General features: G+C 39.2%; 1 protein-coding gene across 1 annotated transcript in view; it reads right to left on the bottom strand.

Moving 5' to 3' along the window:
* LOC124619703 (dynein axonemal heavy chain 2) overlaps positions 1–23,707 on the bottom strand; it is a 1,014,172-nt gene that overhangs the window by 649,287 nt on the left and 341,178 nt on the right. Inside the window, 1 exon segment of the mRNA XM_047146260.1 lies at positions 9,571–9,709. Coding sequence (XP_047002216.1) covers positions 9,571–9,709 — 139 coding nt within the window.

Raw genomic sequence — 23,707 nt, 5'->3', positions numbered from 1 at the left:
ACAAGTTAAAGAAGTGTGGTACAATGGCAGTGCGTAGCAGCTCCAGTACAACAAATAATTTCAAGAACGGTAACCAAAGATACTTTAAGTTAAAAGATAGAACACAAATGAAAATGACTTCTTCGTTTGTTTGGTTTTTACTGTTTTTTTTTAATCTTTTGTGCAAATTACAGTTACAAAACTGTAGCACGTACAACACTTATCACTTTCTGGATACTGTGTGGGAAGAGTGTGAACTGATCTTCTGAAGTACTAACTCGTGAAATCGCAACATACAACTGACCAAGTGAAAAATTCATCGAATACTTTAAATGCCCTGTTAACATAGCTAAAATTGATTGTGAGAAAGAAAACAAAATTGCACATTTTTACAGCTGAGTATGGCGCAGCATAGCATAGCATTTCCTTTCTCAAAGTTAGTTTTCACTGATAACTTGTACATTATTGTTTGAAACAATACATAGTCTATGTGCATCCATATGTATTATAACAATATATCGTTTGTAGGCAATAAAAACCCTACGGCTCCATCTTTCAGTAAAAACCTTAATTCCAGTAATTAGTAACTCCATCATCAAAGAGACATTTCAAAGTGCGTGGATTTCTCTCATCTGTCAATAACTAGGCTTCTACTACACTCCTGGAAATTGAAATAAGAACACCGTGAATTCATTGTCCCAGGAAGGGGAAACTTTATTGACACATTCCTGGGGTCAGATACATCACATGATCACACTGACAGAACCACAGGCACATAGACACAGGCAACAGAGCATGCACAATGTCGGCACTAGTACAGTGTATATCCACCTTTCGCAGCAATGCAGGCTGCTATTCTCCCATGGAGACGATCGTAGAGATGCTGGATGTAGTCCTGTGGAACGGCTTGCCATGCCATTTCCACCTGGCGCCTCAGTTGGACCAGCGTTCGTGCTGGACGTGCAGACCGCGTGAGACGACGCTTCTCCAGTCCCAAACATGCTCAATGGGGGACAGATCCGGAGATCTTGCTGGCCAGGGTAGTTGACTTACACCTTCTAGAGCACGTTGGGTGGCACGGGATACATGCGGACATGCATTGTCCTGTTGGAACAGCAAGTTCCCTTGCCGGTCTAGGAATGCTAGAACGATGGGTTCGATGACGGTGTGGATGTACCGTGCACTATTCAGTGTCCCCTCGACGATCACCAGTGGTGTACGGCCAGTGTAGGAGATCGCTCCCCACACCATGATGCCGGGTGTTGGCCCTGTGTGCCTCGGTCGTATGCAGTCCTGATTGTGGCGCTCACCTGCACGGCGCCAAACACGTATACGACCATCATTGGCACCAAGGCAGAAGCGACTCTCATCGCTGAAGACGACACGTCTCCATTCGTCCCTCCATTCACGCCTGTCGCGACACCACTGGAGGCGGGCTGCACGATGTTGGGGCGTGAGCGGAAGACGGCCTAACGGTGTGCGGGACCGTAGCCCAGCTTCATGGAGACGGTTGCGAATGGTCCTCGCCGATACCCCAGGAGCAACAGTGTCCCTAATTTGCTGGGAAGTGGCGGTGCGGTCCCCTACGGCACTGCGTAGGATCCTACGGTCTTGGCGTGCATCCGTGCGTCGCTGCGGTCCGGTCCCAGGTCGACGGGCACGTGCACCTTCCGTCGACCACTGGCGACAACATCGATGTACTGTGGAGACCTCACGCCCCACGTGTTGAGCAATTCGGCGGTACGTCCACCCGGCCTCCCGCATGCCCACTATACGCCCTCGCTCAAAGTCCGTCAACTGCACATACGGTTCACGTCCACGCTGTCGCGGCATGCTACCAGTGTTAAAGACTGCGATGGAGCTCCGTATGCCACGGCAAACTGGCTGACACTGACGGCGGCGGTGCACAAATGCTGCGCAGCTAGCGCCATTCGACGGCCAACACCGCGGTTCCTGGTGTGTCCGCTGTGCCGTGCGTGTGATCATTGCTTGTACAGCCCTCTCCCAGTGTCCGGAGCAAGTATGGTGGGTCTGACACACCGGTGTCAATGTGTTCTTTTTTCCATTTCCAGGAGTGTATATAGTTACACGTGTAGCTACTATCACTTTATATACTTAGAAACCATTTTTGCTTCTCCTGTAAAATTTAGCGAAATGGAGTTATGGGGTTTTCATTGCTTATCATCGATATACTGTCTATGTCCATCCAAATGTTTGTTAGAGTCTCATATAAAAATCTGAATTGAATAGGTCAAGAATTGTTCAAGATTTTTGCTAACAACATTTTGCATCTACATGCATGGTGATTCAGCTGCCCCTACATATGGGTTTTATGTAAACCGCAACACCTTTAAAAACTAAAAGCAAGATTTTTGTACTCTCAGTCATTATGTGTAAATTATTATTCTTACAGAAAAAATGAACAGAACCTTTTAGTAGGAAATTTAATGTAGTTAAATTTTGTACTGGGATAAATTTTTGCTGGAAATGATGGTTTTCAAGTTATTAAAAAAAATCGTGCTTGAAGTTCACTTTTGTACATTTTTCTTGAAACATCTGAGAACTATGGCCTGTAGCAAAAATGTATCCCAGTACAAAATTTAACTACATTAAAGTTCCTACAAAAGAGTCTTGTTCATTCTTTTCTGTAGGACTAATAAATGTAGACTGGCAATGGCAAGCAAAGAGTTTCTGAAGAAGAGAAATTTGATAACATCGCGTATAGATTTAAGTGTCAGGAAGTCATTTCTGAAAGTATTTGTATGGAGTGTAGCCATGTAAGGAAGTGAAACGTGGACAATAAATAGTTTGGACAAGAAGAGAATACAAGCTTTCGAAATGTGGTGCTACAGAAGAATGCTGAAGACTAGATGGGTAGATCACATAACTAATGAGGAGGTATTGGGGTTGGGTTGTTTTGGGAAGGAGACCAGACAGCGAGGTCATCGGTCTCATCGGATAAGGGAAGGACTGGGAAGGAAGTCGGCCGTGCCCTTTCAAAGGAACCATCCCGGCATTTGCCTGGAGCGATTTAGGGAAATCACGGAAAACCTAAATCAGGATGGCCGGACGCGGGATTGAACCGTCGTCCTCCCGAATGCGAGTCCAGTGCTTAACCACTACGCCAGAGGAGGTATTGAATAGCATTGGGGAGAAGAGGAGTTTGTGGCACAACTTGACAAGAAGAAGGGATCGGTTGGTATGACATGTTCTGAGGCATCAAGGGATCACCAATTTAGTATTGAAGGGCAGTGTGGAGGGTAAAAATCGTAGAGGGAAACCAAGAGATGAATACACTAAGCAGATTCAGAAGGATGCAGGTTGCAGTAGTTACTCAGAGATGAAGAAGCTTGCACAGGATAGAGTAGCATGGAGAGCTGCATCAAACCAGTCTCTGGACTGAAGACCACAACAACCACAACAACAACAATAACAACAACACATTAATTATTGTTTGGTGTTGCTATGGTGCTGCTATTTTTTTTCCATCAGAAAGGAGGAGGAGGACACAAAATCAAACTTTACAGGTTGAGAGGTTATGTGGTTGTTATTTCAGTGATTGCAAAATTAAGTCAAATTTAAAAAGCACTTTGCAGTATGACTTCACATATCGGTTTTATGTTGCCCAGTCTCTGCCCTGAATGCATGCAATGATTTGGTTTGGGTGGGTGTCATAAGGCCACTGAATTCCCTCCTGAGGCAAGCTGTCCCACGACTGTTGTAACTGGTCCTTGATATCCTGGATGTTAGCACCCAGATGGAGTTGATGTTTGAGTTGGTTCCACACATTTTCTATTGGGGATACATGTGGGGATGTTGTTGGGGACAGATGCAGGGATTTTGCTGGCCATGGAAGCACCTGAGCATCACACAGACATTTCACAGAGGTGTGTGCCATGTGTGGATGAGTATTGTCCTTTTAAAAATGGCAGCATGATACCATCAATGAGAGATGATGCTGTATGTCTGTGATGTGCTATCAGACACTAAACACTAAACCTGAACACCACAACTGCACTCTGATGGCTGTTCTACCTCTCATGGAGAATAACAATTTGAACAATTTACATACCTGTAGAATGGTGTGCATGCTTATGAAATTACATTGATATCAGGTCATGTCTTCTGGTAGCTTCAATTTTTTGGTCAGACAGTATATATAAATGTACAGTAAATATGATGTACAAAAGATAAATGGTATTGAACAATTTACAAAAGAAACACAAAATTTAAAACCACAAAATTGGCAACAACTGCAAGCAGGACTTTTAAAAGCAGCTGAAACTGTAGCACTGCAAACAAGAACACGAAAATACCCATGGTGGACAGATGAGTGTGACCAACTGATAAATCTCAGACAACAGATGTGGCAAAATTGGTTGTGCAACAAAAATCAAAAGACCCTGGAAGATCTCAAAGATACCTGGAAAACAGTCATAAAAGCAATACGAACAGTCCTTAAAGAACACAAAGACAAAAAATTGTAAGATAGAGAAAATTATTTCAAGAAAAACAATTCCCGAAATTTCTACAGAATATTCAAACAAAAATTAACAAAGTACTCTCCTCCATCACTCTAATTCAAAAATGAACATGGGGGAAATCGCCCATACCAACACCAAAATTTGTGAAATTCTTGCAAAATACTTTTCTAAATTACTGAATTGTGGAAAGCCTGCAGAAAAATCTGAGTTCCGTCATACACTACGAAACCCAGACTCAAAGCCACCTAGTTTACAGGAGATTAAAGAGATAATTCAGTCACTGAAAAATAACAAAGCATCAGAAGACCAAATCATTGCAGAATTATGGAAAAATGCAGGAGAAAATCTTATTGCAAAACTCAAAGAAATTATACTTGAAATCTAGAAAACTGAAAAAAAATCCCCACAGATTGGAAGACAACAATCATACACCCTCTGTACAAAAAAGAAAGTAAAACAGACCCCAACAACTATCGTGGAATCTCTTTATTGTCAATAACATACAAAATTCTGTCTAAAGCCCTACTAAACTGAGCAGAACCTCAGCTGGATTCAAAACTAGGCGAATACCAAGGTGGATTCAGAAAAGGTTGATCATGCGTAGAACAAATCCTTAACTTGAAAAACTCAATGAAATATTTGCATAGTATTCAAACGAAAGTTATGTCATCACATTTATCTACTTTAAAAAAGCATATGACAGTACAGACCGAGAATGCCTTTTTGAAGTGTTAGCAGAATTTGGACTAGATCAAAAGACAACAAATATCATAAAAGAAACACTCATGGAGATCAAATCCAAAGTAAAATTTATGGGAGAATTGAGCACAGAGTTTAAAATAGACACAGGAGTATGACAAGGGGATGGACTGTCCCCAGTGCTCTTCAATTGTGCTCTTGATAAAGTTGTTCGAGAATCGAGAAAAGCAGGTGCACCAGCACACATAATGGGACCAAAACGTAAGTGCATAGAATTCGGCTGTTTAGCATTTGCTGACAACATGGCACTGATCGCCCAAGACATTACCAATGCACAGAAACAGGTAGCAAAAATAGGATTACAAATTTCATTTGAAAACACAAAATTTATGACTGACATCAAAGATGTACCTTCTGATCTCAAAATTGGTACGAATTTAAATATTTAGGTGAATGGATTGCAGAAAATTGTAATGAAAAGAAATCTGTCAGATCAAGAGTCCAGAAAATGGAGACGGCATTTCAGTTAACAAAAAACGTTTATAACAAAAAGAGTCTCTCATGGAACTGCAGAATACGACACTACACAACAGTAATTAAACCCGAAGCTCTCTATGCATCCGAGACACTAAACCTTCAACACAGAACACTAAAAGGGGAATTAAAAGTGAAAGAACATAAAATAATGAGGAAAATCCTAGGACCAGGAACTAAACATGGTGTGCATTATCCAAAACCCAATGCAGAAATATATAAAAATATCTCCAAAATAAGACACAATATGCATGTGAAGAATCCAATTCATGGGGCATTTGGAAAGAATGGACTCAAACAGGTTAACACACAAAATCCATACATTTTTAAAGAACAAAACTAAAAGACCGAACTGGTACAAACAGATGGAAAAAGACCTGAGAGAATTAGGGTCTCCAAATCTACATGACTGAAATGAAATCAGAAAAATCACAAACAGATGGGGTTTTGAGGAAGAAGAGAGAAAAACTAACCAACATGCGTGGTCTACGCAACGAAAGCTAGCCCATTCGTTGCTTATGAAGGAATACTGGGTGAAAAGGAAGGCCAACAAATGTTGATTACACATGGTCCTAAGTGATCCATACGCGAAGAAGAAGAAGAAATATATACGAGAGAAACAGGTCTCTAAATGAGTTGCTGAAGTAGGTCACAGTCTGTTTAGTGGTGTGTTTCAATAGGTTTTTCAATGCTTGAGTGAATTCTTTTGGAAAGTTTGTGTTTGGATGACTTATGAATGCATTCCACAACACATTCTTGCATTTGGAACTCACATGTTTTCAGCACATTTTTGCTAAAATTTCACAACTTTTTCAGCCTATTTTTGCACCTTAAATTCCTTGTCTAGTTATTATATTCTGCCTTAAAGTTTTTTTATGTTACAGATCTTTATATATGAAACATGAATTTGTAAACCTCATGTTGCGAGAGGAGGTAGTATTTTGCCACCGGTTACAAACAACACTTAGTGTTGTAGTCTTCATGCATTAGTACATTTTAAATGCAGAAGCTTTTTATGCTTCTGTCTATGTTTTAACTCTCAACATTAGTCTGAGCTTCAAAAGATGGGACTGATAGTTGCCACTCATTCCTCAAAATTACATACAATAAGAAATTCCTATTCTGAAATGTCATTAACTAATATCTGACATAATTAACTGCAGACTTCATGTACAACCTTTTTATGGTTTTTTGGGCTTCCCTTAAAATTTCTCTGTTCATTTCCGCAATACATTTTCTTAATGTTTTATCACTGATGTACCTTCACTCGCGATGTGCACAATTTCAGAGATTGTGCATCCATAATCCACAGGACTGCTTATATAGGCCACATGATTTGGCCCCTGGAATGCTGTGGTAAGCTGCCAAAGAAACTGTATTATTTAAGTGATCACCAACGAGTGCTCGGCCTATTCTGTAACTTGTATTACTGTTGTCCAGTGAATGTGTTCAGTGTTATGCACACCTTTTCTTCATTGTACCTTATGTGTTGATCTATAAAGTATCTTATGTGTTGATCTATAAAGTACTATGTTCCATAAGTCGTGTTTGTTCTTGCTGTAGCAAACTTGGCAATGAGTGCAGGTTATGTTTTCTCCATGTTAGTGTCAAAGCTAATTCATCCAACAAACATCTCAATGGAAGAAATGCTCCGATGTATCATTGCCCAGCAGAAAGCTGTTGTGGAACAACAGCTCATTCTTGCCACAGCTGTCAATCAAGTGGCATCTGTGTGTTCGCAGCAGGTTACCCGACCATCAGTGCAACCACCACCCTTTCTGGCATATGATGAATCAGCTGAAGATTGGGATTCCTATGAGACACGGTTACTCCAAAATTTCCAGGTTTTTCGTATGGGCAATGCAAACCTATGTAGGGCTTTCTTTCTTTCCTGGCTATCGCCACCCAATTATCAGTTGTCGTGCCAGCTTGCACCTTTGCAAGAAGTGGCCAGCTTATCATTTGATGAAATGTGCAAGTTTCTCTTGATGTATTATAGTGACAGAACATGTCATTGCGATTTGTGTAGAATTTTACCACTGTCAGAAATGCCAAACCAATCTTATAAAGCCTGACCTGCGGAATTACAAGGATTTAGTCGTTGTTGTAAGTTTGTCACTGTGCTCATCATGAATTCTACACTGATCAAATGGTGCGTGATGTTATTATTCATCTGGCCCCATGTAGGGAACTCCGTGAAACAGCACTTCAATGTGAGAATCAGACTTTTTACTGATGTGCTCAATACAGCACAGGCCGCAGGCAATCAGATTGCTGCATGTGGGGGGGGGGGGGGGGGGGGGGGAGTATTGGAAGTCATATTGGAAGTTGCTCAGTCGACCTCTATTAGGTACACTGCAAGGGTTCGGGATGACAGGGAACCTGTTGCAGCAGCACAACCTTCGACTCAGCACCACATGGGGCACCTTCAGCTATGACCATTGCAGCAACAAGCTGCAGCCACATCTTGCCTGTGCCGCTTTGTCTAGTATGAGTCTGATGCTTGCCATAAGCATTGGCCTGTTTGCAACAAATGTCAAAAGAAAGGCCACATTGCATTCATGCGTAACTCCTCTTCAAACAAGGGAGACACAGTAGTATCAATGGACATAACGCGTATCTCTACAATGACTGCCTCCCCAAACAAATTGTTTGTTGACTTACATGTGTTTAGTTAACTGCTGAAAATACAAGTGGACACAGGAGCAGCAGTGACTTTAGTAAACACACAAAAGTACATGGACTTGCCACCCCCCCCCCTCCCCCGCCCCTCCCTCCCTCCATCCCACCAACCAACAGAAGTTTCACAGGAGTTGGTTAGCTACAATAAACAGTAGAGTCCGATCCTATGTTGGTTCTCTGCTCCTGTCTCTTACAAATCTGTTCTTCACCCTCTCACCTCCCTTGTTGTTAATCAGTCTCATGCTGCAGACATGTTTCAGTTAGATATGTTTAACACTTTTGGCTTCTCCACTGCCAATGAGGTAAGTCGTCAGATCGAGTTCCGTATCAGCAGCTGGAGTGCCTCTGCATTGAGTTTTTGTCTTTGTTTTCACCTAGGCTTGGTTGTGCTACCAGTTTCCAAGCCCACATTACCATGAAAAGAGTCCAGCTGCCCTCACATTTTCAGGCGCAGGAGTACATGTTGCATTGTACAAATATGAGGCATCTTTCTCAGTGATAATATTCACCACAAACATTTTCTATAAAATGGTACTATTTTATACAGCAGGGATTGTGAAATTATAAATACAACAGTATACACTTGTAAAGTTAATGGTGTATATGATCTGAGATGACATCTGCTCTATCTCATTTATAAAGGACTTGTACTCTGATGAACATCAAACTACGAATCTTGAGTGTCCCTGACAATCAGCAAATGTGTTAGTAAAAGGTGTGACATCAAACACAGTAGAAAATCAGAGGCCATGGTTGGCTGTTTCAGATGCTCTTAAAGGTATTTTGAAACAAGGAAGGAGGCTTAATGTTTAACATCCAATTGCAAATGAGGTCATTAGAGAAGGCAAAGGTATTACAATACTTCCTTGCATGCTGTAGTCTAACTGATGGGATTAAAAGCAATGAAAGGGAACACATTATCCATAATTATACTCTTCCTTTATAATTCTGCACAATAATCAGTGAGGATCTTGGTTCATATGTATCACAATTTTGTTCCATTTAGTGTTTGCTCCAACTAAAAACTTTCATTTAGATAATTTATTTCTTACTTCTAATAAAATTTATTTCTTGTTTCAACACATTAATTAAGAAAATTATTTACAGAACCATGACTTAAATAAATTCTATTCAACATAGTTCTCAAATTATAACCCTGAAAATCTCCACAGAGCTGTAAAATGAAACTCACCCTTCTCTGTCGTTGCACGCAATGCATTCTTTTCTTTATACATCTTGAACATGAGGTCTTTCCATATATTAGTTGCTTTATCATATTCATCTGTCTCCTTTGGAAGCTGCTTTCTTATATCTTCACCAGAAAATATGTTCTGAAAATCAGAGTAATAGAAAGTACACTAACAATGTCTATTATTCATTAAACCAACCACAAACAATAAATAATTGGCCTTGGCAACATTGATCACAATAACAACACCACTGATTGTACTTGGTGCAATTATAGAATATAGCATCTGAATCAATTTCATTATTAGTTCCTAAGACACATTGAAAGTAACTAATGCTACCATTTCTCTTATAGATAAACCCAATATTGTTGCATCTTCAACTTTTGTGGTCCTGTCGTTCTCGGTTGTGGACATACCACAACAATGCAATAATAATGATGTATAACTTTCACAACAAAAGGCAATATTATAATACACAATGTATTATTATCAATGATTCACATACTCAAAATGTGATAAAGTTAAGAATAGCAGTGATGCTCTTAATTATGTGTTTTATATAGTAAAAGTTGGTGTCAGCAACCAGAGACAAGGGCCACGTGTGTGTGAGCTGCATTTGTGTGTGTGTGTGTGTGTGTGTGTGTGTGTGTGTGTGTGCGTGTTTTTTGTCTGTTTCAGAAGAAAGCCTTCTGGCTGAAAGCTTACGTGTTTATCAGCACTTAACCTTTCTGCTAGATCTTTTTCATAATATTGTCAAAAGTTGGTAATGATCATTATGAAGTGCAATGGAAACTCATAAGAGTGTAACCACAGTTGGTTTTAAGCACCGGGTATTTCTAACACTACAGCACTTTTTCCTCAATTACTAAATCATATGCACATCAAGTTTGCTTTGAATAGTTCCAGAGCTACTCTACTCATCTGCAACAGTGCTAGGTATGTCATACGTGCACTAGTTTAGGTTGAAATTGCTCAGAGCACTCCACAAATAGGAAGGTTATCTTGTTGACAGAGATGTCATTAGGGTTAGAGTTAAAGCTTGTTATAGGGAAAGATGAGGAAGGAAATGTGACATACCACCTTTAGAGGAACCATCTTGGCATTTGCTAACAGAACTGTGTTCTGCCTTTTTGAAGACAATTGGGAGGACTCTTTGTACATAGACAGCAAGCAACTATCTCCACATGATTTATTTAGCATCTAGTCATCCATCACAAACAATAGTACAAACTCCCCAGACTGGCTTGCGTGAAGAGGAAACACCTGGAATTCAACCAGTATCATGGACATGGGTTTCTCTTGACTGGTAAGTTCACTGGCACATAATGATCATCATAGAAGCGTATGAAGGTAGCCAGATATCAATGCTTGTCCAAGACATGCAGTTCCATAATTTCAACTGGTAAGTCTTGTTTTCGGAGAGTATCATGTATAGATGGTGGACATCTCTCACCACAATCAAGGGCAATTTCAGGGGTGTTCCAACTTACTGTCCACCCCTAAGGCCAACATCTTGAACAATGGTACATCTATGGTAACACTAACATGCATCATGACATGCCAAACCTTGGGAACACATCCCTCCAGCATGAAGGAATAAATTGAATGGCGCAGCCTGTGATATCAGCTACCATGAACTTGACTGAGTATGTTTGGAACCAACTGAAACATGCAGTGAATTGGTGCTGGAATCCACCATGTACACTGGAGGACTTTGGAGGGCAACTGTCAAAGAGTGAGAGGTTTGAGAAGCAACATTTCAACCACCTTGTTGATAGCAAGTGCAGCACGATCCAAGCCTGTTGCAATTCACAGTGTAGAGCAACACAATATTAAATGCAACCCAGCAGTAAATTTTGATTTCATCGATACACACTTGAAAACATACTGCCTTTATTTCAATCACAGCAGTTATGAGAGGGAGGGGAAGAGAGAGAGAGAGAGAGAGAGAGAGAGAGACAGAGAGAGAGAGGCTGGGAGGGAGGGAGGGAGGAGTAGGAAAGGAGGGAGAGAGAGAGAGAGAGAAATAAATTAATAAAAACAGTTTTAAACTTAAATCTTAGAATTCATATTCCTTACAATTTAATGGAAATGGACAGATAAAAAATCTACTCACCAAGCGGCAGCAGGGGAACATGCACACACAAAAGGATTTAACTTTTACAAGCTTTCAGAGCTAGTGGCTCCTTCTTCCGGCAGAAGAGTTGAAGGGGAAGGAAGAAGGGTGAAGGAAAAGGACTGGAGAGGTTTAGGGAAAGGGGGTACAGTTCAGAAAAGTCACCCAGAACCCCAGCTTAGGGGAGACTTACTGGACGAGATGTGAAGGAAAGACTGATTGTTGGGGCCTGTACTGGATGAGATTTGAAAACCTGACACCTTAAAGGTGGAAGACAGGGTAATATGCAAGACAGAGATTACTACTAAAACATCATTTATGAGTTAATAAGAGTCCCCCTCCCCATGAACCATGGACCTTGCCGTTGGTGGGGAGGCTTGCGTGCCTCAGCGATACAGATAGCCATAACGTAGGTGCAACCACAACGGAGGGGTATCTGTTGAGAGGCCAGACAAACGTGTGGTTCCTGAAGAGGGGCAGCAGCCTTTTCAGTAGTTGCCAAGGGCAACAGTCTGGATGATTGACTGATCTGGCCTTGTAACAATAACCAAAACGGCCTTGCTGTGCTGGTACTGCGAACGGCTGAAAGCGAGGGGAAACTACAGCCGTAATTTTTCCCGAGGGCATGCAGCTTTACTGTATGATTACATGATGATGGCGTCCTCTTGGGTAAAATATTCCGGAGGTAAAATAGTCCCCCATTCGGATCTCCGGGCGGGGACTACTCAAGAGGATGTCGTTATCAGGAGAAAGAAAACTGGCGTTCTACGGATCGGAGCGTGGAATGTCAGATCCCTTAATCGGGCAGGTAGGTTAGAAAATTTAAAAAGGGAAATGGATAGGTTGAAGTTAGATATAGTGGGAATTAGTGAAGTTCGGTGGCAGGAGGAACAAGACTTCTGGTCAGGTGACTACAGGGTTATAAACACAAAATCAAATAGGGGTAATGCAGGAGTAGGTTTAATAATGAATAGGAAAATAGGAATGCGGGTAAGCTACTACAAACAGCATAGTGAACGCATTATTGTGGCCAAGATAGATACGAAGCCTACGCCTACTACAGTAGTACAAGTTTATATGCCAACTAGCTCTGCAGATGATGAAGAAATTGAAGAAATGTATGATGAAATAAAAGAAATTATTCAGATTGTGAAGGGAGACGAAAATTTAATAGTCATGGGTGACTGGAATTCGAGTGTAGGAAAAGGGAGAGAAGGAAACATAGTAGGTGAATATGGATTTGGGGACAGAAATGAAAGAGGAAGCCGCCTGGTCGAATTTTGCACAGAGCACAACATAATCATAACTAACACTTGGTTTCAGAATCATGAAAGAAGGTTGTATACATGGAAGAACCCTGGAGATACTAAAAGGTATCAGATAGATTATATAATGGTAAGACAGAGATTTAGGAACCAGGTTTTAAATTGTAAGACATTTCCAGGGGCAGATGTGGACTCTGACCACAATCTATTGGTTATGACCTGTAGATTAAAACTGAAGAAACTGCAAAAAGGTGGGAATTTAAGGAGATGGGACTTGGATAAACTAAAAGAACCAGAGGTTGTACAGAGATTCAGGGAGAGCATAAGGGAGCAATTGACAGGAATGGGGGAAATAAATACAGTAGAAGAAGAATGGGTAGCTTTGAGGGATGAAGTAGTGAAGGCAGCAGAGGATCAAGTAGGTAAAAAGACGAGGGCTAGTAGAAATCCTTGGGTAACAGAAGAAATATTGAATTTAATTGATGAAAGGAGAAAATATAAAAATGCAGTAAGTGAAACAGGCAAAAAGGAATACAAACGTCTCAAAAATGAGATCGACAGGAAGTGCAAAATGGCTAAGCAGGGATGGCTAGAGGACAAATGTAAGGATGTAGAGGCCTATCTCACTAGGGGTAAGATAGATACTGCCTACAGGAAAATTAAAGAGACCTTTGGAGGTAAGAGAACGACTTGTATGAATATCAAGAGCTCAGATGGAAACCCAGTTCTAAGCAAAGAAGGGAAAGCAGAAAGGTGGAAGGAGTATATAGAGGGTCTATACAAGGGCGATGTACTTGAGGACAATATTATGGAAATGGAAGAGGATGTAGATGAAGATGAAATGGGAGATATAATACTGCATGAAGAGTTTGACAGAGCACTGAAAGACCTGAGTCGAAACAAGGCCCCCGGAGTAGACAATATTCCATTGGAACTACTGACGGCCGTGGGAGAGCCAGTCCTGACAAAACTCTACCATCTGGTGAGCAAGATGTATGACACGGACGAAATACCCTCAGACTTCAAGAAGAATATAATAATTACAATCCCAAAGAAAGCAGGTGTTGACAGATGTGAAAATTACCGATCTATCAGCTTAATAAGTCACAGCTGCAAAATACTAACACGAATTCTTTACAGACGAATGGAAAAACTAGTAGAAGCCAACCTCGGGGAAGATCAGTTTGGATTCCGTAGAAACACTGGAACACGTGAGGCAATACTGACCTTACAACTTATCTTAGAAGAAAGATTAAGGAAAGACAAACCTACGTTTCTAGCATTTGTAGACTTAGAGAAAGCTTTTGACAATGTTGACTGGAATACTCTCTTTCAAATTCTAAAGGTGGCAGGGGTAAAATACAGGGAGCGAAAGGCTATTTACAATTTGTACAGAAACCAGATGGCAGTTATAAGAGTCGAGGGACATGAAAGGGAAGCAGTGGTTGGGAAGGGAGTAAGACAGGGTTGTAGCCTCTCCCCAATGTTGTTCAATCTGTATATTGAGCAAGCAGTAAAGGAAACAAAAGAAAAATTCGGAGTAGGTATTAAAATTCATGGAGAAGAAATAAAAACTTTGAGGTTCGCCGATGACATTGTAATTCTGTCAGAGACAGCAAAGGACTTGGAAGAGCACTTGAATGGAATGGACAGTGTCTTGAAAGGAGGATATAAGATGAACATCAACAAAAGCAAAACAAGGATAATGGAATGTAGTCTAATTAAGTCGGGTGATGCTGAGGGAATTAGATTAGGAAATGAGGCACTTAAAGTAGTAAAGGAGTTTTGCTATTTGGGGAGCAAAATAACTGATGATGGTCGAAGTAGAGAGGATATAAAATGTAGGCTGGCAATGGCAAGGAAAGCGTTTCTGAAGAAGAGAAATTTGTTAACATCGAGTATAGATTTAAGTGTCAGGAAGTCATTTCTGAAAGTATTCGTATGGAGTGTAGCCATGTATGGAAGTGAAACATGGATGATAAATAGTTTGGACAAGAAGAGAATAGAAGCTTTCGAAATGTGGTGCTACAGAAGAATGCTGAAGATTAGATGGGTAGATCACATAACTAATGAGGAAGTATTGAATAGGATTGGGGAGAAGAGAAGTTTGTGGCACAACTTGACCAGAAGAAGGGATCGGTTGGTAGGACATGTTCTGAGGCATCAAGGGATCACCAATTTAGTATTGGAGGGCAGCGTGGAGGGTAAAAATCGTAGAGGGAGACCAAGAGATGAATACACTAAGCAGATTCAGAAGGATGTAGGTTGTAGTAGGTACTGGGAGATGAAAAAGCTTGCACAGGATACAGTAGCATGGAGAGCTGCATCAAACCAGTCTCAGGACTGAAGACCACAACAACAACACAAGAGTGAAAAGCTAAGTCCGTTTTATGTAACAGGGATGGGGGGGGGGGGGGGGGGCAAAAAAGAGACAAGTCAAAAAAATTACAGATGTAGAAAACTAAAATGGAGTGAAGAAAGCAGTAGTTACTGTGAAGAAATGCTGAGATGGAAGGAATTAACACAAATTAATGCCAGGTGGGTGGCAAGAACCAAGGACATGTTGTAGCGCTATTTCCCACCTGCAGAGTTCTGAGAAACTGGTGTCGGGGGGGAAGAATCCAAATGGTGAACCAGGCATCGAGATCATGACTGTCATGTTGTACAGTATGCTCTGCAATAGGATGTTGTGTGTTGCCTGTATACACCTTCTGCCTACACCCATTCATCCTGACTGATAACTGGGTGGTAGTAATGCAGATGTAAATGACCGCAATTCAGCTTATTACATTATAAGACAATGACACAGAAAACACACGATTAACAAAACACATGAAATTTAATTGAGCTTTACCGAGAGTAACTAAATTTCAGAAAACAAAATCAACAGTGAGATTCATACTACTGCCATTACACACTCGGTGTAAAAAAAAATCATGCAAATTTGTAGAGTTATCAGAGAGGAGAATTTTATCTTTACGAAAAGCAATTTGTAAGTGTACCAAGTTCATAGTTTTAAGTAACTCACAGCTGACCTAATACTGATAACAAAAATGTTTGTAACATTATTATATGTACATTGCCAAATGTCAAATGCATCAAAATGTAAAATTTATTAATACAAACAAATCTTTAGTTTGTAACTTCATAAACTACCATATTCAGAAGAATAATCTGTATGATGTCCCGAAATCTAAGGATTATACTTGATTATTCGACATTGAATAAATATTATTATTATTAAAGAGAAACACTTTCGTTATGTGACAAATATACTACAAGTGCACCTTTATTCCGCTAGCGATCTTCAAACAGTATGATGATGAACTTCCCTTAGGCAAACATTCACAGCTGTTTCATCCATTGGAATCTTATTTGCAACACAATAACATTTTACTGCTATGAAGGGTAAGCTTTCACTACTGCTGGTGTGTCAAAGTCATCAGATAAATATTACATTCTTATTGCTTATGTTATGTTGTATTTATGTGAAAGTTTTACAGGTTCTTGATAGCTGACTACATACTAATTGAGTTAGCTGACAAGCATTTCATTTGTGAGGAGGCATAATGCAACAGTCAAGAAGCAAGATGCCTGTATACAGAACAATTTCCTGGGAGGAAGTCACCAAATCATGTAACACTTCATACATGGTGGCCATTTTTGTGAAACAGAATCCCTTAGATCAGATCAAAGGTAAACTGTTACATCTTGCAGCGAGTGAACTGATCTGTTTCAGGAAGCTATGTTACAGTGAACTGAGGACAACCCCAGTACCAGTACACAATCCACAGCCAAGTAACGAAATATCTGCAGTGCCAATATGTAGAATGTCAGCATCAGTTGATTGGTCAAGATGTACATCCAGAAAGATTGAAATATGTCGCAGCAACACACAGTTTTAAAACTGGAAATAAGGAAATGACCTCAAACTATAGATGCATCTTCCTCCATTGAACATTCTTAAAAATATTTGAGAAGCAAAGTTAAAAACAGTACTGAACCTTTTAACAACAGCTCTCTCTGGCTTCTGTAAAGGCTCTTGATAGGCTTTTGATGATTTCATGAACTCATTTGTCATAGAAATAGACAAGAAAAATTATGCTTGATAACTAAAGACAAAGTAGACCTTGCACAGATGTGTGTCTATGGTGCATTTATACACAAAATTATCTTCTCCTGTCTTGATCTCACATTATTTCTTCTAGTTACATGTTTTGGAATATTGTCATCATCAGATGTGCCATAAGACAAAAAAGAAAGAAACATGTCACTGAGGTGTAAACGGACATCAGTTACAGGTCCAACCTCAGTTAACATCTGTCGCGATCTGCCTCAAAGAAGGGCCTTCGAAAGCTGTGTATAACTGTTTAGCCAACTGTGATATCAGACATGTCACTTTTCTGACAATACAAAATTTTGTTATTATTACGCTCCACGCATGTTCCTCCCATGTAAAATCACTCTGAAACCTCTTCAGAATAATTTTGTGGTCACTCTGTCTTCTATGAAAGATATTTTATCTGGATGGACTACTTTGCTTCTCCCAACGTTAAAGACCAGGGACAAGTCCAAGCCCTGTTGCTTTTTTTATCAAAAAAAATTAACAATAATAATAATAATAATAAACTGCATCTTACTTTTAGTTTCTCACCTTAGTATTCCTGTGACAAGTTTTGGAACATTCCTGATGCTCTTACTTCCCCCACACCTGGAGACTTTGTCTCTTCGCCAGGCACACCAACCCTCCCATTACAATCGCCAAACCTGACTGCAACACAATTCCACGATTCCTCATGAATTAAAATTCAAATAACTCATGATCCACTTGATCGATTTTGATCTGGACGGCACCATTTAATTTCAGATTAAACAAAGACTATGGTTAGGATATGCTCATCCTAAGTTATTCTCTTATGCTGCTTGTCAGATTACAGATTTCTTCTTTCTGAATTGAGCGTGGTCAGTGAAATAACATATCACTGCCACGTCTTAGAATAGAAGTTTAGATGGACAGAGACAGTTGCAAATGTATAACCAGGAAACTTTTCTGATGTTTTTAATCAGATTATGGCCTGTCTCAATCAATTAAAGACTACTAATACAGGTTTGTCAAATACACTACAAGCTGATATCATAAACCAGTAGACCTTAGATTAACATAAAAATGAACTGAGTTCAAGCTGATCTCAGAAATCAGTGTTGTCTGAATGTTAAGCTCATATTATTTTGCCAAGAGCTAGGATCACTGTGACTAGCACAATTTCGTAGAGCAATTCAAGTTCACCTGCTATCTTCACAACTTAGTGACACTACAAAAGAATGGATTTTGGTGAAAAAAGACAAATACTAAAAAAAAATTGTTAACAGTCCCACACTGTTGTACTTTGAAATAATATTCTTGCACTGGAATTCAAATAACAAGTGGTTCCACAAGAATTCTTGGTGTGACTCATAATTAATATGAAAAATTTTTAAAGCATTTCATAGACACTTTGTGGCAGAGTAAGGCAAAGAAATGTAAATTATTTGCAGTGAACAGTAAAGTATATGGAGTTGGGCAGTAGCCAATAATGACTTGAACATGTCTTAGAAGAATGCTCTTTAGGCGTAAATGGTAGTAACTACACAATCTGTATTAAATTTACAACCAGCAAACATGTACTCAAACTGCTATGACAATTACACATGAATGGATAAACAGAATCAGGAATCGCATGTAAATCGGTGACCAAAGTCATGTACATTGGCCGATAGTTAAATAAAGTTCTATCTTGATGTCTCAGTAGTTAAGTGCTAGATTATGTGCAGACTGTTTTGAGACCACATTGAGAACACGGCACATACAAATCTTTGTTTGGTATAACTTTATGATATCTTTCATTTTTTTTTAATATTATTATTTTTATTGTTATTATTGTGATTGTAAGTGAGTTAACTGATACATTTTGCATATGCATAAGAATGCTGGTAAGGTCTTGGTGTTCAATACCAGGTCAGACCAAGAATTTCTTTTTCTCTTTCTCTTTCTCTTTCTCTCTCTCTCTCTCTCTCTCTATCTATCTTTCCTTCTAATCCCCCTCCCCCTCCCCTTTTCTTTCACCTCTGGCAATGTTTGTTAACGTGCAAATATAGAGACTTTTGTCCACCGAGAAAGGTGCCTAAATCCACGCCCCTTGGTATGCTGTAAGTACATTTCCATCATGCTCAGCAGCTTACTGAAAGCCTGACATGACATCAACAATGTCTACTGTTTGATTTCACAGTCAAATTGCCCATGCCACCTAATGGTCAATGTCAGTTGGTCATTCTGCTGAACAATGTATTCCCTGTGATATTGGTTATAAAGATAATTACGATGACCACCCACCTGAATACACTGCTTCCTATTTTCATAGTGTTCTGTGCCACTGTGGTGAACAGCATTCTGTATACAATGACTTTATACACTGAGATTATAATGTCTATTTTTATTCACTTTATGGACATCTGACTAGATGTTTTTTGGTTAAGGAGGTGGCTGCTGAAGATTTTCTTTCTCTTCTTTTCGTTCATTTTTGTAACACAAAACCTTTAATGATAAGTACTGTGTATTTGCCATATAGGATCAACATTGGTAATCATAGAATGATAATCATATTGATAGCTGATTTAGTGGTGTTGCTGAGCACATCCCAAACTAATTTAGAACAGCACTGAGCTTCATTCAGCTGATCCAAGTTTAGTGTTATGTAACACAGCAAACTTGTTATAGAAGTTCATTTTCTGAACTAAGAAAAAAATTCATCTTCAGTCAGCTTTTAGTGTACCGTTTTCTAATCTAATTCTTTCAGAGCTGCCTGATGTAATTTGACTAAATTGCATTATCATTGTTTTCTTTTTGTTGATATTCATCTTACAACTTTTTTCAAGACACTTTCCACTCTGTTCAACTAATCTTCCAAGTAATTTGCCATCAATGATAGAATTTCTTCACCCTGAACTGTAATTCCTTTTCCAGTTTTCTCTTTTGTTTCCTCTACTGTTTATTTAATGTACATACTGAATAACATTGGGGATAAAATGTAAACATATCTCACTTCTTTCTGAGCCACTTCTTGCCTTTCATGTCCTTTAACTCATAACTACTGTGTAGTTTCTTTATAAATTGTACGTAACTTTTCACTAGTTGTACTTTATAATGTATTCTACTCAACACTGTGAAAATATTTCTGTAAATCTGCACTTGCTATAAATGTAGGTTTGCCTTTCTGCAGTCTGTCTTCTAAAATAAGTCATGAGGTCAGCATTCCCTCATGTCTTCCAACATTTCTGAGAAATCCAAATTGATTTCCTATGTCATAAGCCACCGTGAATAATTCACATTAGTATTTTCAGCTATGACTTACTGAAAAGATGCTTCGGCAATATTCACACCTGTATCCACTTGCCCTCTTTGGAATTTGGATTATTACATTCTTCTTGAAGTTTGGTGGTATTTTGCCTTTCTAATAAATCTTGCATAGCAGGTGGAACAGTTTTATCATAGTTTGTTCTCCCAAGGTTCTAAATAATGTCATAGCAAAGTGTGGCAACATTAAATAGGTAGTGTCATATGGATAGCCTAAACTTAAAAGAAGAGATTATCTCAAAATTCGCTGATTGGGCAGCTGGTGAAAGGGGGATTACTTTAGAATTGCAAATCTTAGGTACATGGAACTGTAGGGTCAATGCATGATGGTGGCATTTGCAGAGTATAGAAGTGTTAAAATACACAACGGAAGCCAGCAGTGAATAGTGTTTGGAATTACAGTATAAAATAGTAGTAAACAGAAATTAGTTTTCAGAAATTTTAAAGCAGGTGAAAGATGCAACACAAAATAATCAGTTTTTATGTGAGGTAGGAAGAGAGGTAGGGAATGGTGGAAGATATAAATGATACTGAATACGCAGGAGTGGGAAGTAAAATTCTGATCAAATAAGTAGTCCAAGTTCTGATAGCTGCTGCTGGCAAAAATTATGCAGTTATTCTGAAACATGGCATGAATCCTATGATATGGCAGTAGCAGTGTTACACATGTAAGAGTTTCTAAATTCATTGAGATGGATCTCACAAATGGATTCTGATACAACAACAAAAAATGCTGAAATTCCTTAGGACTTTGAATAGATACTTCTGTTAAGTCCAAAGGAATTCCAGTGTTACTTGTGGGTGTACCAGAAACTAGTATCCCAAAACAAAGATGACTGGAGAGAGTTAGCTGTGCTGCAAAAAAGTTTGTACTATAATTAATGGAATGAAAATTGTTTAATTGCTATAGTCACTGATAATTAACACAGGACTGAAAGTGGATGGGAAGGCACATATTAATCATTGTTCTGTGATGATACAGAAGTAAGTGATTTGTATGGCAAAGAAAATGAAGTCAGATGAAAAAAAAATCAGCAAAAGCAACAGCTAGCCTCAAGCTTTTGAATTTTGAAGCTAATCAGAAGGACGAACCAAAAGAAACAGACAATATAGAAGTACAAAAAGAGTAAACAGATCCCTGGATAATGATTATGTTATGAATAGTTTACAGTAATGCGCACTGTACTAACACCCCCCCCCCCCCCCCAAAATGAACCATGGACCTTACCATCATGGTCTGCATGACTGATTATCATTTATTGGTTATGAACATTGGCTTACACAGAGAATGTAGAAATGTATTCTGGTACAAAAGATGAGTAAATATATTAAGAAAAAACTGAACAGAGGAAAATCCAGGATGAAATAATGCCAATATTATGAAAAGGAAAGTTGCTACTCACCATGCAGTGGAGATGCTGAGTCACAGATAGGAGCAACAAAAAGACTGTTACACATAGCTTTCACCCAAACAGGTCTACATTAGAACATACAAAAACACACACACACACACACACAGACATGCACACAAAAGCAACTCACACACACATGACCACGGTCTCTGGCTGCCAAGGCCAGACTAGTGTGTGTGTGTGTGTGTGTGTGTGTGTGTGTGTGTGTTTTGTTGGTTCTGGGGAAGGTCAATCTCACTGAAAGCTTTGTTTGACAGTCTCTTTGTTGTGCTTGTCTGCAACTCAGCATCACTACCATTAGGAAAAAAATAGCGACTTTGTAGTTATTTATTAATTTTTATGATTTTGTAATCACAATTAATTGATCTTTCATGTGCTTTGTGTATTTTAGACTCAAGAAGATAGTGACTGACAGGTTCTGAATGGTACCATAACCTGCTGTTGTACACAATTCCAAGATTTATCATAAACAGTGGTGAAATTAAGAGATTTAGATCCAATGAGATGTCACTGTTGCTAGTTAGTAGAGGAATCAGTGAAAGATAGAAATAACTCATTTTTATCCAATGCCAAACTGTCTGCAGTACCACTGTACAGTAGTACAAGACACATTCAAAAAGTAAGGATCATTTGCTCATACTTAAATGTTACCAGCCCATCAGATAGATGAATGAATGCGGCAAGAACTGTTGTTGGTTTACAAAGTCACAGAAGTTAGTTTTTTGATTCAATAGTTGTCTGACTTATGGCAAACAATAACAGCTTCAAAAATCATTGCATCTAACAGTTGAAAATTGTGTGTTGTAATTTAATTTTTGTGTGCACAAGAGTCCACAAGTGCTCAAATTTATCAGTAGTTGTGCCCGGTTTATGAGCTTACAGTACTGAGTGAAAGAAAGATTAGACAGTGGTGTTGCATCTTTAGAATTGACCATTCAAATGTGCTTAATGCATAGTGGAGTGGTGAGCCCCGTATCCAGACTGATGAAATCATACAAGTGGACCACAAACTGTGATCTGATCAATGATTCATTATTCGTACTCTGGATGATGAATATCCCATACTGGATATACCACTATTTATACAACTGTCACGGAAAATCTTTGATATCACAAATTGAGAGAATGTAGGCACCAAAACTGCTTGCCTACCAACACAAAGAACACAGACTGTAAATAAAAAAAAGCAGATGAAAAATTCCAGATTGCTATTGACAACCGGGAGATGATTTGTTATCCCATGTTTTTGTGGGTGACAAGACATGGAAATCCTTAACCACACAAAATCAAGAAAACAGTCAATGTGAGGGTACCACTAAATTATGCCAGAAGAGAAAAAAATTAAGTCATCTCCTGTTCAATTCAAAAAATATTGGTTAACATTTACGGGAGTGAAAAGTGGGTTCTTTTGCTTGATTTCATGGAACATGGTTCTATTACTGCTATTTCACAAAACGTGGTTCAACTATAACTGATGTGTGCTGTGAACTGTTTGCCAAACTGAGAACCAGTGACTCATCAACTCTTCTTCCACTTGAAACAATGGCTTGGTGGACAATGGTTTGAATATGATGAAAGAAGACCGTTGGTTTCAATAGGTTCAGTTCTCATGAGAAGAAGTTCTATGCAGAGGAGTTGAATAAGTTAGTCTAACATTTCAAAAAGGAATTGCAAGTCTCTCTTCTGTACAGGTGGATTCAATTTTGTATGTGTTGTAGTGTTTCGAGAATTTCTGTGTAAATTCTAGAACCACTCAGCATTCTACCATCTTGAACACATGATATTTTAGAAGTGAGTGTGGGATGATACAATCCTACCTACTGTGCGTCACATGTTTGTGTGTGCAGGTTTGAAATTCAGTTGCAAGAAGAACGTAGACGAGGGGGTCGAATGGCAACGATAAATATTTGTCAGGCGATCCATGGAAGTTTTAGTGAAAGTATACAAAAAACCATG

Source organism: Schistocerca americana, chromosome 6, assembly GCF_021461395.2.
Source record: "Schistocerca americana isolate TAMUIC-IGC-003095 chromosome 6, iqSchAmer2.1, whole genome shotgun sequence".
Lineage (NCBI taxonomy): Eukaryota > Metazoa > Arthropoda > Insecta > Orthoptera > Acrididae > Schistocerca > Schistocerca americana.
Note: the sequence above shows the minus strand (reverse complement) of the source record. Positions and strands in the feature narration are given on the sequence as shown.